The sequence below is a fragment of the Stegodyphus dumicola genome, chromosome 5 (assembly GCF_044657685.1).
Source record: "Stegodyphus dumicola isolate Sdum_Otavi_A_Nest chromosome 5, ASM4465768v1".
In the NCBI taxonomy this organism is placed as follows: domain Eukaryota; kingdom Metazoa; phylum Arthropoda; class Arachnida; order Araneae; family Eresidae; genus Stegodyphus; species Stegodyphus dumicola.
In genome coordinates this window covers 35,482,767-35,500,625 of record NC_140772.1, presented here as the reverse complement: position 1 = coordinate 35,500,625, position 17,859 = coordinate 35,482,767, and the positions used below count along the sequence as shown (strand labels likewise).

The 17,859-nt window shown below is 32.0% G+C and overlaps 1 protein-coding gene across 1 annotated transcript; it reads right to left on the bottom strand.

The window, feature by feature from the left end:
• Positions 1 to 8,032: 8,032 nt before the first annotated feature.
• Oda (Ornithine decarboxylase antizyme) lies at positions 8,033 to 12,639 on the bottom strand (the record flags this gene model as incomplete). The annotated part of the gene is made up of 4 exons (XM_035368882.2): positions 8,033 to 8,682; positions 8,800 to 8,885; positions 11,798 to 11,958; positions 12,490 to 12,639. Coding segments are annotated over 4 exons (516 nt in total), but the record flags the coding sequence as incomplete, so codon positions are not given.
• Positions 12,640 to 17,859: the final 5,220 nt, after the last annotated feature.

The window sequence follows — 17,859 nt, the reverse complement described above, 5'->3', positions numbered from 1 at the left end:
AATTGATTTCTTTATCTGCAATATTATTCCCTATCCATTGCCATACTGTGTCTCATAATCTTCTGTCATCTGATCATAATCCTGTCCGTCCTTTAATACCCTCTCCTGCATAAATACTCTCTTCAACTCCAATCCTCTCATAAACTGGACTAAATTCAAAGAACATCTCAAGACAATTATGCAAAGAAATTCTAGAATCAACACCAAGGACCTTGACTAAGAAGTTGTTAAGCTAGCTTAAAATATTAACATGGCAGTTCATACTTTAGTAACAGTATGACAAGACCTCCCAAAAAGCTTGTCAAAAAAATTCAAGTAACTTATAAAGCGAAAGAACAGAGCCAGGAAAACTGGCACACGACTTGGGAAACAGACTGGGAGTATCAGTCTAATCTGTTATACAATAAAGTTAAAATAGATTTTAAAACCATCAGACAGAAATGGGAACAATTCTTGAAATCTCTACTAACTGAAGAATTTCTCAGTTAACCTTAACAAAAAATTTACTAAAAATTACATGCCAATCCCTTCACTCTACAAGCCCAGCAGAAATAGTTTTTCTGAGACAGACAAAGAGAACTGTCTTGTTGATGAATTGGAGAAAACTTTGCAGACAACCCCCTGGCCATATTGCGATAATATCATCATTAGTCAATAGAGAAATTAACAATATCATACAACACCTCGAACCACGGAACTATCCTCCAATTGCCACCCCATCGTACATTGTTCAACAAAGAAGATCGTACATTGTTCAACAAGAAATACAAAAACATAAAACCCGCCGAATCTGACCGAACCAATTACAAGGCTTTGAAGCATCTTCCTTCTAATACCGCCATCAAAATCATAAATGTCTGCTTGTAGCTCAGTTACTTACTCTTCAAACTGGAAAATTTGCACAAGAGTCACGTTTCCCTAGCTCAATAAAAATAACATGCTTTCGCAAAACTATAAGTCTACTAGCTTACTCAACATACTTTCAGAGATTGTCGAAAGAATCATTTTGCATCTGTTATTTGACAACTTGCAATATTACCAAGAAATTTCCTCCTAAACAATTTCATTCCGAGCACGTCACAATACCGCACTTCAATTCCTCAGAGTTATAAACGCAGCAATAAAAGGGTTCAACTAACACATTGGCACTATCTTTTTAGCCATCCCTAAAGCATTTGACAGGGTGAGACACAACAGCTTGCACTATAAAATTATTCAACTCATACTGCTTTGATTATACAAAGAACATCTTCCTTCCTCAAGAACCGCAACGATAGTGATTTCTCACGGAAAAAAGCAGTTAACCCTTTTTGAAACATCTAATCAAACAGGGGAACGAAAATCGTCATTTACACAGTCTTATGTTTGTTCTTCCCTCGGATTCGGGGGGGTGCGGAATTATTCTGCTTCACAGGTAAGACTTCATCGGCAAAGAATTGTGTTTATGAAGTGTTGGGCTCTCTGTTTTCATACTTAGATATCCTCCATATTTTGTTACTTCAAAAGACACTTTAAGGCCACTGCAAGCCCATCTCCATTACGATGTTAACTTACGTCGGCTTGCTCACGAACATTTGAAGCTCTACTTCAAATCAGCCTTTATTCGATCAGTTTTCAGGAAGTGAAACTCGTTAAACGGAAATAAAATGGAGAAAAATAGGCGACTCAACTTTTTTATCAGATAGCTGTTATTTTCATGGGTACGAGACAAGTCGGGTGGCGGAAAATAATCTTGAAGTTTCTATTATAAGGTAAGACTACAGATTTCTCTACTCTTATTAGCGAGGCTTTTAAACCGTTTGATCTTTTTCATTGGTGTGCTAAAAAAAAGAATGATCTTTCTTTCTTTCACCATTGAAATAATACATTATACTGTATATTCCGCCAGAGGCCGACTCTGCAATTTCTGGATTTTTAGTGAAATTTCAATTCCTGCCAGAACACCAAATAAAATGAGGTCCATTACTTATTGTATTACTGAACACCATTATTAATTATTTAAATTTTTATTCCTCAAAATTAGGCAAAACAGCAAAATTCTATTTGCTCATGAAGAAAATGGTCATGTGTCCGATAGCTGTCTAAATCGACTAAAGTTCTGTTCAAAATCAAAGGCAAGATTAATTTCCTTTGCCTAATTTTGAGTTTTACTTCGGCGTTCTCTTCCAATTTTTATTTACGTTTTGACATTTTATTGAATTACATTACTTTCGTTTTTTCTTGATACCCTTCCATAGGGAGCTGGCATTCCTAATTTTAGAAATAAGCACTGCTTGTAGGTGCACTTAACTTTTTCTTCGCAAGCTGTGGAGATTACTATACAAATCATCTCAGCTTGACAAAAGTTAAACCTTCTCAGTTGCAACTAATTTACTTCTAAGATGACACCTAAGTCGTCCGCCTTCACGGATCCAAGAATTAACGCACTTAAGATCCCTACATGTAATAGACTTCTGATAACGAATTTTTTTTTTTTTTTTTTTTTTTTTGTTGGTTGAAAATATCCTTGGTACTAGAGTGATTGCTTTTAGCAGGAAAACTGATCAAGCAGACAGCCTTCTTTAAAAAAATCCTGGACGCTTAGTAAAATGTTACACAATCAATAATGTATATATGCTAAAAAGACTAACTGCACGTTCTCTTACAAACCAATTCTACGGACTGCTGTATACTTTGGAGTTTCAGAATGAGTCAAAAGTACATTTAAATAAGATAGATGTGAAATTTTAACATTACTTTTGATGAACTAGTGAATTTTCAAATACATACATGTAATAACAGACATTACAATCAACTGTCACGTCTCTTCATAATGGGGACATCTGAAGTGATTTCTTGGAGACTTACTGATACTGAAGATCCCATGCCCAGATTTTCTTCTGTAACAAGTCAAGATGCAGAAAATAAAGCCAGAAATTTAAGATGCAAATGGCTTTTTCACCACGTCTCATTCCAAGACTTAAAAGAATGCTTATTCAGACTCAGTTCTGAATAACATTCTAATTTCTTTAAGTTTCACTAAAGCATTTCAAATGATATTTAGAACTACTTTAATCACCTACCTGCTAATCTTTTTTTTTTTTTTTTTTTTTTTTTTTTGGGTACCATGCCTTTCATTGACTAGCGACATTCATTTTGTAGACTTAATTATACAGCACCATTCGCAATTCCCAAGAACTTATTTGGAATAAATCAATTTTTTTTGTAATAAATTTAATTTAGCATCAGTCTCAAACTGCTGCACAATGATTAGAGAAGAATTAAAAAATTAAGATATCCACATTGCTGAAGAGATACCCTTGCATTCAGTTTTCCAGCAATGTCCATGTCGTCTTGTGACTGACTGTACGTCTAGACTCTCTACATGACTACTGAGGGTGTTTACACATTTTTAGAAGGATTTCAATAAATTATAAAAAGCAAATATTTTGGAATAAAAATTTGATTTTATTCTTTCAAAAATGCAACATGTAAACAAGCCATGGATTGAAGCAGTGTCAGATTAAGGTATAAGCTGAGCAAGCTATAGCTCCCCCTCCCATGAAATATTGTAGCATATCCCATACAAAAAATTCAAATAGCTTAGGATCTCAAATCTAAATCAGGTCCTGGATTTAAGGACGTTTGGGTATTTTCTGAAGAGAAATACTCTTATTCCATAATTCAAAAAAGCTGTAAAAAATGCATGGTATTATTAAAATCAAAGTATAAAATTAGCAACATTATTAATCAAAGTAGGAAAAACCATCGATCATTATTTCTGCATAGAAAGATGACTCAATGAATACCCGAAAAACCATGTACTGTTTCTATAGTTAAATCCTAACTCACAACAAAATCAGGTGACAAAGAAAGCAGTTGTAAAGTTTTGACATGGGGACTATATGAAAATTATTTAGCAGAAGGTATATGGAAATATACCAAAAATATCAAAAAATGTACAAAACTGGTTCTGTAAATGCAGAGAAAGCTTCTGCAATTAGAGCAGGATTCTCTTGCAATGGGAGATTAAAAGAAAGTGTGAAAAAATTGTTAAAAATCAACTCAACATATCAAGTTTTACATCCTATATTCCCAGAAAAATTACATTTAATCTCAATGACTTTCAAAAAGAGAAACTTTAACACAAAGCAACAACTCATATTCAGAAGTACCAATGTATTCCTTGAAAAAATGGATCAATACAGATATTGCATTATACCCTTTTAACATATTCATTCAAAGTTCCCCCCTCCGGACACTTCCCCTATGGCCTATTGTACTTTTGGTCTCTACCCCATCATGATTGGTAATCTGGAAAGTAGTGGAAGAGGAAAGGAAATTCTACACCCCTGGAAGTTTTATGAAAAGCCCTTCTATCATGGAAATCATGATGAAGTCTTATAAATTCAGAAGAAAGGCTATCAGAACAAACTAAAAATACTCTTTAAACATCAATTTAAACACCTCAAAATAATTCTAAATATACGTAAACACATTATTGTGCATCAGGCCCACGGAAGTTTTCTACCTGGCCTTATTTTCATAATTTTTAGTCACAGATATATGATTCCAGTTACAAAAATGCTTTAAATAGTGCAAAGATTCGTGTTCTGGCATTTTTAGAGAAATCAATTTTGTAAAAAGTACAAAATTTAACTTTAGAAATGTTCCTCCAGTCACTATATTTTTATATGTAGAAAAATTTTCTACCAGTTATAAAAAAATACTGCAAGTTAAGTCTCCATGATAAGAACTGAACAAGCTATTTGATATAGAAATCGGAAATCATTTAAGGGCCACACACAAATTAAATAGCAAAATGCATTCGCACATAATATTGTTTAAATTTCTAATGTTAAGAGAATATTTGCTAAGCATTTTTTAGGCTGAAAAACACAGATCAATATAATTTTTTCCAGGAAGGAGATTTTTATTCACAGTTAGAAAATACTGGTAGCTTTCAGTAACCAACTCTTTACATTTGTAATTAATAATGAGAAATATTTATATTTTAATGAAATACAAGATTACAAGTCTAAAGTAATAAAATTTCAAGAGAATATTATTCATGTGTTTTTAGAGTTGTAAATTACTTGAGCGAAAATTTTTCGGCATATGAAATGAAACAAAATAAGGTCACAAGTAAATTATATAATGTTACCAATTAGCACTTAAAGAGGAAAAAAAAAAGCCTCGATTTATTTATTAACCCTTTGCAGCATGATGTGCACGTTTGAGCACACCTAAAAATTTCCTCTGTACGCACAGAAAAATTTAATGAGAAAGGATTTATTTTTACCTTAAAATCTTGCCTAAAATCAAACATCAGCTGTTCCCAGAGGGTATTCACTCAGAGACTAGGTCAGAGTAGAAACTGCATCTTTCTCTGCAGCTATCAGTCAGTTCATTCACAATAGAAAAGGTGTGCCCACATCTGTGTTTCATTTCCTGTTTTAACTCTTTTTGGGGGGGGGAAGGAAGGCTTGGTTATTAACTAAGAAATTGTTGGGGTCATTTTCTGAAGGTCAAAAGGTAATTTTATCAGTTAGCTATTTCGTTTTTAACTACATCAGTACTCTTTCGTTCAAGGAAGTTTCGTTAGTGCAACGTTTAATAGTTTTGAGTTTTTATTTTATAGATAATTTTAAATTGCAAATAAAATATTAGTTTATTTTTTGGATTTTTAATTATTTTCCGAATGGATCAGAGAAGGCTGACCATTTCTGAAGCACTGAAATTGCTTCCAGATAGCGAGTTTGATATAGATCCCGGTACATGTGCAAAACATACAATATTGAGTTGTGCTTTTTTAAAGGTGGTGTCACTTAAGTACCACCATGAAAAAATAGACAAAGTGTAAATATGAAACATAAATATTATATACCCAAGTTAATTTTTGTCCATTCATACACACGTACTCATAACCAAGAGTTTTATTAGGGGGTGTAAAGTAGCAGGAATCCCAAGGCACAAACTGGGTAACGGTAAATCTGCAACAGTATTTAGAATATTGTGTGTTTTTTTAATCACTGCAAAATCTTGCTCTTTTATGCGCTTTCCAGAAATGTTCGTTTCAGCACTCTTTTTAAAGCTCTATTAATTCAGTGTGCCCGCCTCTAGGCCTGATTAAACTGTCTACCCTTTTTTTTTTTTTTGAAATTCCAACTTTAAAAGGGGTAGCGTGCTGGAAAGGGTTAACTAACCCTTCAATGCAAATTCAAAATGCCATATTACAACCTTTGAAATTAAATATCTTGGTCAATACAGACAACAAAACTTTCCTATTTTAATTTTTTCAAACATTAAATACAGGGGCAACAAAAGCATGTTAACAAGTTAGATTGTATAAAAAATAAATTTTAAAAATACAATACCAAAAACCTTAATCACTTAAAACATCTTTGAAATTAGAAGTGTTGCGAAAATAAAAGCTGGAAAATAACTTTTGCAGACAAGGCTATAGCTTTCCACAAGCAAAATCTAGAAGTGTAAGCTTCAAGTGAATACAGCTGTTTTCAGTGGCCTGTCACTTCATTACGCTGCCAATACATATCCGTTTCAGAAGAATAACTGTTTGGAACAATTTTTCTGCTTTATCACAACAGCCAATCGCCACAGATCAATTTGGGGTTAACATGTAAAGGAGAAACCGATTCTCCATTACAGCCAAGCAGATAGCCAATTGGTTGAAAACGAACAACATGCAATTTTTTTTCCAAAAGGAGGGTGGGGGAAATCGCAAGTCTTTCTTTCAAAAGTTAAACAGGCAGAAAAGTTATCTGAAACAGTTGTTCCTTTGAGATAAATGCACGTGTGATACAGGGTTTAGAGTACAGTCAAATACCGAAAATCCGCCCACCTGAAATCCACGTTGCCTCTCAAAATATAAACATTCAGTTTATAGGTTTCGGAAATCGCAACATTGAGTACGAAATAACAAAAAAAAACTTACTGAATAATGATGTCATAATTACCAAATAATAATGAGTCATAACGGAAATACCAAATTATTGACATCATGATAAAAGTTTTTCCCCCCTAATCTGCATCGAGGTAAAAAAGCAGACAATTCACTCAACTCTTCTTTCAAACTCACCATTCATTGTTGTATTTCCTGAATTTATTATTTCACGAGATTATTTAGTGCTACCTTTTTTTTTTTATCCGAATATTTTGTGGATAAATTAAGAATATTTCAAATCTCAGCCCTACAATTAGATAAGAAACACACTCATGATTTTACTGCTGTTGAAAAAAGTAAAACACATTACATTGACAGTAATGCAAAAAGTGCAAATTCTGCAAAAGATGGAGACAGGTGCTACTCCTCGGTTTATAGCAGAATTGTATGGAATTGCGATACGATTGTGTTCAATATACGGAAAAATAAAGATAAGCTGTTGAAATTTTAGAGCAATAGTTATTCTAACACTGTAATCCGAAAATCTTTGCACGAGGCGAAATCGGCAAATCTCGATGCTGTGCATATGCAATACAATTAATAATATAATCAATTTATATATGTAATAATATAATGCTTATAAGTTATTGCAATAATGTATATAATAATTTAATTAAATGTATCTAATATGCCTTATTTATTTTGCACTTTTAGTCTGAATATTACGATTTATCTTTTCTATACTGAAATACGCACAACCTCTGGTCCCAAGCTTTGCAGATTTTGGGACTTTTACCGTACTTACCAATTATTAATATGCAGCATGCTAGAACATTTCTTGCTGCCAGTGTGCTTACATTTAAGTGAAATTAAATAACGAATTCTCAATTATGCTCATATTAATCAGGAAAATTTACTCGAAATTAACATTACATTTGAAAATTTTACAGTTTTCATGGAAAAATTATTTTACATATTTTTTTCAAGAACATCTGTATATTAAAAACATTCTTTAATCTTCACAACTTTTAACCTTTACAATTTTCAGATTATATGTGTAGAAAAATGATAAGAGGCTAAAATTCATCTTATTTCAAAATTATGTTGGCAGCAATAAAACATTACTTCAGAATGTATAAAGCGCCAAAATCGCATTTCAAAGAATTTTTTATTACAGGAAAATCAAAGTACACTTAACAGTTAAAAAATTACACCCAACTACCACAATCCACAACTAAGTTAAGCTTAAGACAACACTTAAAATTCTTGGAATGAACAATACTACAATATCTACGTAAAAAACTAAGGAAAACATGTTTAACTACAAATACAGAATGCAATTCTTCCAAAGAACAGGGGCTTATATAAAAGGAGAGAAAAGGGAAAAAGCATATTGGTCCCAAAAGTAAAAAAAAAAATTGAAAACAATCTCTTCAGACTTGGTTACAAGATTTAAAATATTTCAGAGGTATCAAGCTACAATGTTAAAACTTCAAGTATGCTCAAAACATGGGCCGCCAACTTGCAGAGGAAAAATTAAAAAGGGAGAAAAGTTAAAAGCCAAAGTACTTTGGAAATTTAAGTATGGGAAAATTCAAGAGCCCCTTAATGAGGAGTCAGTTCAAGTGTAGTAAATAGTTGACTTCCAACATTCCCTTGAGATGGCAATAAAGTGACAAGTCATTCTTCAATGATGTAGATCATACACAAAGTATCTTCACTTGCATTGCTGGGAGCAAGTTTATGTCCTGGAGCCAACATTGAAAATCCAAGGAACATAAATGTTCGAACCAGTGCAACTGAAAGAGAAAATTTGAAATTATTAAACTAGCAAAACAATTCTTGTGTAAAGACTTGTGTAAAGCCATTTATAAATTATTAAATTAGAGAAAACTATTTTCAATAGCATAAGGTACCTCTATCTGGTCTGCTTTTGCTGAAACACACGATAACATGGGAACACTGCAATTCATCTTCAGCAAATTCCAAAAGTGTCAAGAATCTAGAATGAATATAAATCAACTATAATAAAACTAAATTCTATAATGAAAAATTTAACTTCATAACCTCATGTCTAAAAATTATTTGAAAAAGCAAAAAGGTTCAAATGCCTTTTTTTGCTAAAATCAATCAATTATACAATATTTAACCCCATTCAATCTTCTAATACACTTACATTATTTACTATCTATACAGCCATCAATATAAACTAATGGAAAATGAAATCCCAACACCAAAAAGACATCAGTTTAAAGGAATGAAATGTAGGCAATAACATTTAATGTTTCAAAATCACAGGTTAAAAGTATGTACAAAAAAGGCCAGTTCAAATGTGAAATAGTGATACATTAATAATTGCTGTAGTCAACACAATACTGAAAGCAAGCATGCAAACTTTTATGAACTGTACATACAGAAGCTGTATAGTCAGTCATTTTGTGATATGAAGTTCTACGCCTGTTACACTCTGGCAATTCAACCAGAAATGATCTGCACTGGTTATGAATGATGCTGGATTTTCCATTCATGCCCTATACATATTTAATGGGGAAAAGATTAGGTAATCTTGCAGGCCACGGCATCATTTCAACACTATGCTGGGTGATAACGGCAGTATAGAGATGACCATTAAGTTGAAAAATGATTCCTGGAATATTGCTCATGAATGGCAGCATAAACAATGTAATCACGAGTCCGATCTATAAATTTACAGTTAAAAGTATGAAGATAATGACAAGAATGCTCCTGGTGTAGATATGACGCATCTATAGCAGAAGGCTTGGTTCCAAGCACTCAACTGGCCCTCTAACCAACATATGGCCACCACTTAATACAAATTTAGGAATGGCCTCATCTGAGAACATAAAAGATCTCTCTACCCTCCACCAAGCTCCAGCCTAACATCACTAAAGTTACAGATGGAAGCAATTTTGAGTTAGCAGTAAAGGATATCTATCTTGGAGCTGTCTTTCAAATAATCTGTTACAGTTTGCTAATCAGTAACCAATATTTTAACTATGAAATATATAAAGCCAATACTTTTTAGTTTTATCATTTTTATTAAGAAAAAGTTTAACCTGAGAGATAAGACTGCTTTTAGTCGCTTGACACTACATAATTACATTTCTTTTTTTTATCTTTATGAATGAATTGTTATAAAAACAAAATAAAATAAACACCTAAGTAGCTAATAAATACTGATTATTACATTTCATAAGCAGATACAAAAAGCCATGCTATTCTGAAATTTAATGATTGTTATCATTTCTGCACTAAAAACAAATTTGACCATACTTATAATTCATTTTACCAAACTGAAACCATTCACAGTTGAAACGCAATAATACAGTAAACATTTTAACCATCCAAGCCATGTATATTAATATTTTTGCTTATATTGCTCATTAATATTTATATATTCTCATTAGCATTTTTGCTTAATACTTGTATGTATTCTTACATTCACTTTTTGAAATATGCTGTAATTACACTGGCAGGAAAAATTTCAGTTCCTTTAATTTCATGATTTGAATGATTTTGCAGTTGAATACATGTAAATTGCAGAAGATCTTTATCATGGCAATGTCAAATAGCTACTTCTGTAAAAAATTAATTTAAATAAGAACACAAGAAAAGGCTATAGAAAAGACTTATTACAACTTTTTATAAGCAGAAAAACAAAGGTGTGTGGGTCACTTTCCAAACAAAAGCAAGCTTTACTGCGATAGCCATGCTGAGTAGATTGCCCAGAAGTGTATTTATGATGAATAAAGGCTTGTACCAAGGACTGCAATCTGTTAAGTCAGCATTCTAATGCCTCCCTACAAATTGTATTTAATTTAAATCCCCAAAATATGTGCACCATACCATATACTGGATATCTTCGATCAAAATAATCAATGACTAGTACGGCAAGATTAGAAATGTACATTATAGCCTATTACAACTGCATCCCTAAAACAATTTGATTTTAGTATTCAAACTCGTACCGGTCAAAATGAACAAGTCCATATAGCTACTCAAAATGCCTTCCCATATAGCGATTCCACCACCTCTTTACCAATATCCTGCCCAGATATTTTCATGTTTACCACATTTCTCTTTCCAGTGCCCTCCCCCCCCAAAAAACAGACTCCACTACAACTGCATTACTCACCAAATGCTCCAATCACTGTTAACTGAATACATTTTACAACCCAAGTTTGTAAAACGAAGTTTCTTTGCATTCAAGCCCTCTTTTATGCTGTCACTCATAGTATTATCCGAAGTTGTAGCAGAAGTAAGAACCTTAACAGACTTCAATTCTCTTTCAACTACTACTGTCAAACAATGACCTTTAAGTCTGTTGCAGCATATTTTCAACCTTGATCTGTTTATCTGCCTACATCACCAATGTCTTTAAACAATTTACAGATATTTAACGATACTTCTAGTTTTTCTATCTCTGTCAATGCCTTACATTGTCACAAGCTGCAATGTTCAATATTGCATTCTCTGAAGCTGTCAAACTCCAACAAATTCCATCTCATAAGAAAATTTTAATCTGACTATACCTATAATCCTAGAAACTGAAATATGAAGACCAGTTGCACTCTTTTCTACATATGCTTTCAGCAAATGGAGTAAAAAAAATTCACATTTCTGTGTAGTGAAGGTGAAGTATCTACTGCAAAATATATTGACTTAAAGCTACCAAACAATTATCTTTCATTAGACTTCACAATAAATTAACATAATGCAACTTTAAGTAGCTCCTTAAATTTCTCCCACTAGTGTGTTTAGGTAGCATGCGACATAAAAACAGCCTAGAATAGAATTGTTGGAATTTTTTAATTATGGTCACCAAAACCTATCTTTTTAGAACCTTTCAGATTTCAAACATTTGAACAGCTAAAATGATTTAAAGTTACTCACGAATCTTTAGATCCATCAGACATGCCACTGTCAGGCACCTGGACATACAGCCTGCGTTTCCACAGAACAGAATGCCACTGGGCAACCTTCGAGTCAGTCAGATGGAAATTAAAAGCCAACACGACAGCTTCATCCAAAGACTGCTTTGTCACTTCATCCCACTAGAAAGAAAGCATAAATTTCAAATTGTAATTTTACTTTATTTAATTACTTACTCAAAAAATTAAACTTTAAAGTCTGAATTGCCTTAAAAATTTTTAATCTAAAGACTGCTTTGTCACTTCATCCCACTAGAAAGAAAGAATAAATTTCAAATTGTAATTTTAATTACTCAAAAAATTAAAGTCTGAATTGCCTTAAAAATTTTTAATCTCCGAACATTTCTTACTTTTCTAGAAATAATTTTTGTAAAAGACAATTACTAATGATTATTTACAAGAAATGTAATAAACATGATGCATACATACATTATATTAGTATGAAAACATACATTTGAAACATTATATTAGTATGAAAACAAATACTTGAAGTCTGGTTTTGTTTACTTAATTTTTTATATCTAATATAAGAAAATTGATTTAAAAATTTGCTTCCAACAAGTTTCCTTTAAAATATTTACAGAAAACTACAGCAGTTAATATTTTAAATTTGTGAAAAGTCAATATGGACTAAATTTATGAAAATACACTTGCCTTCACTGAGACTGCTTCAGTCACAGGGGGCTCTTTAAATTTCCCCACACCGCTGCCCTCTGCATTTAATAGCAACACGTTGGCGGCATGGGGCGCATCAGGAGCACCACAGAGACCCTGTACCAATGGATATAGAGTACTTATGTGGCTTCATGCTGAAATCAAAATAAGAACAGAATTAAATATACAATTTTATTTTAATTTCAGGTTTATCAGAAATGCATGTTATTTTTTATCAATCATGAAAAGCTGCAGCCGAATATTCGAGACCATCAAGGACTAAGAATAGATAGATGTGCACACGTACACAGCAATACATTTTGTGGCTCTGTTTATATGGATCATGAAGATAAAAATTCAAGAATATTGCATGCTACGCAAGGATTGAAATTGCCGTTTTATATGAAAATTTCCCTGATCAAGTAACTGCATGAAAAGGTAATATGAACTGGCAATTTTAATATCAACTCTTTCTTTTGAGATACTGAATTCTAAACACAAATGGCAACAGCTACAACATACCAAAATGTCAGATATTTTTCTGAGTGGCAATGATATTTTTAGTTGTTTATGCCCCCTATTACATTTAAATTAAATAATTAAACTTTGAAAAAATTGAAATTTCTCCAGTTTTTATTAAGTTTAAAATCTGGATATTAAATATGGAAAAACCTATTATATTCTACACTAGGCTTAAATACGATTAGCTAAACTACAAATTACATTACGCTGAATATAAATTTAAACACAAACAAGAATATACCTGATAATGCTTTTCTATATTTAGATATGTAAAGATAAGTTTTTGCATCAATCGTCATTTTTGCTACCATCAGTATACATAAGCATAATGCCGTTTGCGATGTTATTTATAATTGCAAGGGCAAATTGTAGAAGGCAAATCGGCACATCTTTTTTCCTTTGTGACCCTTGACAGTAGTTCAGTATGGAAATGTCCCTTGGAAGACCCACTGAGGGATCAATGCATTGCTTCAAGAAGGATTGTTCTAGAATAGAGTGGAGTAAATTGCTGTTCTCAATCTGACTACTAATCAGGCTGTGTTTCTGGAGTCCTTTGTTATTATGCCAATGCCGCAATAAATCTGAGTTATGATTTAGGGAACTGTAGCTGTAAAGTTTATTGAAATGCTTCAATAGGTACACTTTAAAATTATTTTACTGCCAAAGGTAAATGCTTTTTAGGTTACTAATCATTTATATTTCTCAGTCTTATTTTCTTCACACAACTAACTATTTCTCAACATTTAAAAACAAAATTGCTCAGTTAAGCATGTTTTCCTAGGCGAGTTATTTTCTAGGAACTGCCTAACATTGTCTCCTTGCAAACAATTGAAAATTCTGTATGATCAGAAAGACATTCTGATGCAGACAATGCTTTTCACACAATTATTAGTTTGCATCTTGCAGTATGTATATTAACAGGTGCTGGAGATGAGGAACTACTAGAGAAAAGGGAATTGTTCATGGAATATACAGAATTTTGGTAAGTTCTCTCATTATGCAATAAATTACTCCTAAAACCTTCATTAATAGTTATCAGAGGGATTTTCTTACCTAAAAATTCCATATGTAATTTAGTGCAGTATGAATAAATGATACATCAATCTGCGATATGGAAATCTTAAAAAATTAAAACTACAATATTGAAATATAAATAACACTTATTTACATTTAACTTAAAATATTAGTTTGCCTTTTGAAATATAGCATTAATATTTAGAGACCATAATGCAATACTGCTGCATAAAAGAATCTAAAGAATTTTATTTTATCCTGCATATAGTCGCTGAATTGTAAATATGTTTGCCAGCCATTCATGGTCTTTTGTTTCGCCATACCTTCTTTATAAATAATTACATTTGGTAACCATTTTTATATTTTCTACTTGGCATAAAATTTTTTATCTTTTATGAAAGAAAAACACCATTTCTCAGTCAACAGATTGTTAAATATAACCAATATTTTAATAGAAAATTATTGAAAGAATATGAAAGAATGACAAATACTACTAAGAACTTAATTCTTATTTTCAAACTCCTGGAAAGTTAAAATTTGCCAACATTTAAAAAGACAATGGCATAGAACAATATCACACAGTCAACGTGAAAATCAAAAATGTAACAAACATATCAAAGAATTACCACTTCTTTTCTAATTTATTAGAAGTTAAAATGCTAAACAATTTAGTGAGGAAAGAATTACTGAATTAATATCATGCGAAACTCATAGCAGTCAAAACCATCTGAAATCAAAATCAGTTTCAGATTAAAAATCTAGTAATTATATTTACCAAGGCTGCTAACTTATCTTCCAGTTATGGCAATTGATGGAGGTAAATGCGTTAATCATGAAGTACCCTTGATATTTAAACGAATGCAATTAATCTTAATTTACAAGAAAAAGTAACTAGTATATAATTTATCATGATTTCAAATAAACTATCTTAGCCGCAAAGTAATTTGTAAAGTTGTCACAGATTGTTTAAAAAATTCAAACAACTAGCTGACCCTTATTTCAGATATTAAAAATTATTTGAAACCATATAATTAAACTCAAGTTTTACACATATTTTGAAATTTTACTTTCTATAAATTTTTGAACAAAGGTAAAATTTGTATCTGAAAAGTAACGAAAAACTGAAAAAATATGCAGAAAAATTCAATAGCTTTTAAATATATGCTTACACCAGGAATTTTCCAAAATGACAAACTGCAGCTATTTGCCTATTTATCAATCAATTAATGATTAAAATTTTTATAGTCAAATAAAAAATTACTCTCAAATCATTTTTCAGATGAGAATAACAATTTCAACATCCTTTCAAACAAAAAATGGAAAAAAAACTGATATAGGCCAATTAGAAAGCAGTAAGAAAATAACTTTTTGAAGTAACAGTCGTAATATGTATCCTAAATGACACAGAAGATTAAAACCATGCCAAAATATTAGAATTTTACTACTGACTGTACAGGCGTAATCCCACCACATAATCATATAGCTCTGTTCCAATTTTGAAGGTCTTGCACTTTTCTTTAACACCAAACAAGAACTCCTAAACTGCCCCATGCCACACTGACATTATACCCTCACAAATATGCATATTGACTCAGATTTGAACCTAGGCCCACTGATATAATAGCCAGTACTGCTAAACACTAAACTGATCAAAATGGGAAGACAGGACTAAATAAAATTCAAAACTATGCCTTCAGAACTGACATTTCAGGCCAATTTAACTTATAAGCAGTTAAAAGTGGTTTGTGAAAAGCTGCCTTCAACATTTACAACAATAAAAAAGTATTGTGCTAATAAAGAAAGTCTACTTATAGTACGATAATCAAAATGTACACTTTTTACAAAAAGCATACTACAAAAGAAATTAATCACATTACAGCATGCATTTGATTAATACATCTGGAATATCCTGGACGTGTTAAATCTTTCAGCTCATTAAATTAAATGCAAAATGGCAAAGACTAGAGTACCTTCATGGTCCTTAAATTATTCAAGTAAACACTACTACAATCCATTTTCAACTCTGGATTTAAAGGGTTTTCAAGGTCAATAGCATTCCACACTATCAAAACTGCTCTACTGATTTTGCTTATCTTTTTCATCATTATAGTAAGTAAACATTTGAAATTCATGCTTCACATGGCATAAACCTAAACAGCAAAAATCTATTTTCCTAGCTCTAACAGATCATACTTATAATATTGTTAAATAATTCAGGAATGATGCTATAATTTGCCCTCCCTACAAGGCATGTTAAAATGTCAATAACATAATTCAATTTTTCAGTTCACCAATTAAAATTTTAAAAAGTTCAACAAACCAAAAATATCCTTTTACTTTATAGAAAAAGTGCTGGCTTATCTAAATATGTTTCCGGCTAAACTGAAGACATTAAAAGCCTGAAAACAGTTTCAAGTTGTTAAACACACAACTTGAAAACCCACATTCAATAAAAAGTTATGTCTGTCTAATTACAGCCCACGTGTTCTCTGCAAGCCATCCGTTAAGACATTACAGAGATAAAGATCATGACGGCTGTCTTTACCAAGGATGAATAAACATGCCTATAACAAACCCACATTGAAGATTTTTAATTTTTTTTTTTTTTTAAGTTACAAGAAATTTTATATTTCCCAGTATTTCAGAAACTCTGTTAATTAACAGATACACAATACATGGCTAAAGTGCAGAATCGCCCACTTCTTTACTTGGCGATTTAGACAAGAGTAAGAAGAATTGGATTTTTGTCAATTTTCTTTGACTTTTTAAGTAAAAGATAGGTCGATGTGTACATGGATAAAGTCAAGGGAGTGCACAATGCCATTTTTGTGCAATTCTGGGATTTTTTTTAAGTGAAAACAGGTCGATGTGCATTTGGATACCGAGTTAGTGCAATTCTTAAAAACACGCCAAGCAGTGGGCGATTCTGCACTTTTCCCCAATACATCTCAAATACAAAAAATTGCTTAAAACTTGCCAGTTAACTGATACACAAACCAACCTCAAACTCACCTGCAGTTTCTGCCTTGAAACAAGAACTCCAAGAAGAATTGAAAACAATACCTTTCTTACATCAGTTTAAAAAATGTATTTTACTCCAAAGCAGTTGTGTAAAATGCATTTAATGAATTTAGTACGGCAAAACAATTTTTAAAAACTTAATTCCTATAGTACAAAACATATTTTTGTTTTAAAACGAAGTAACAGAGCTGTCATTGGTTAAAGTTTATAATTGGGTGCCCCTTGTTTATTGGCGATTCTTTCTTGACGCCAAGATCGGCGACAGGAAGTCACAATTTCAAGATGGCCGCTACACAAAACCAAAATAAGAAGTCAAAGAATTGCATAAGGGCTTAATCCTAGCATACGGTGCACATGAGAGTTGGCGAAATTCGGGTTTAAGAGACTAATAAGCGCGCCAATTGTGGTAACCAAGCCGATTTTGGATGCTCTGTAGGAGAGTGCATTTGGGAGCATTTTCGCGCATGCTCATTAAATATTTTAAATTGAGAAGTTTTGATTGGTGCAGATGGAAGAGAAAAATTATTTCAAACCATTGTTTGAAGTTCTGTTAATTTTCTGTCTTCAGCTGAACTGAATGAGAAAGGATAACGTATGTTCAGGTAAAATTTATTTATCTTTTATTTTTTGTATTTTTTAAAATAACAGTAGTGGTTCCGCCAAGTTTCTGATTGGTTAATATTTTTTTAATTAATCTGTTTTTGTCAGATACTGAATATAATTTTAGTTTGATAACGTCTTTTATTCTACAATTCAAGTTGCTAACGTATTTTGTTCTACAGTTGGATAACGTTACTTTTCGATTATGATGTG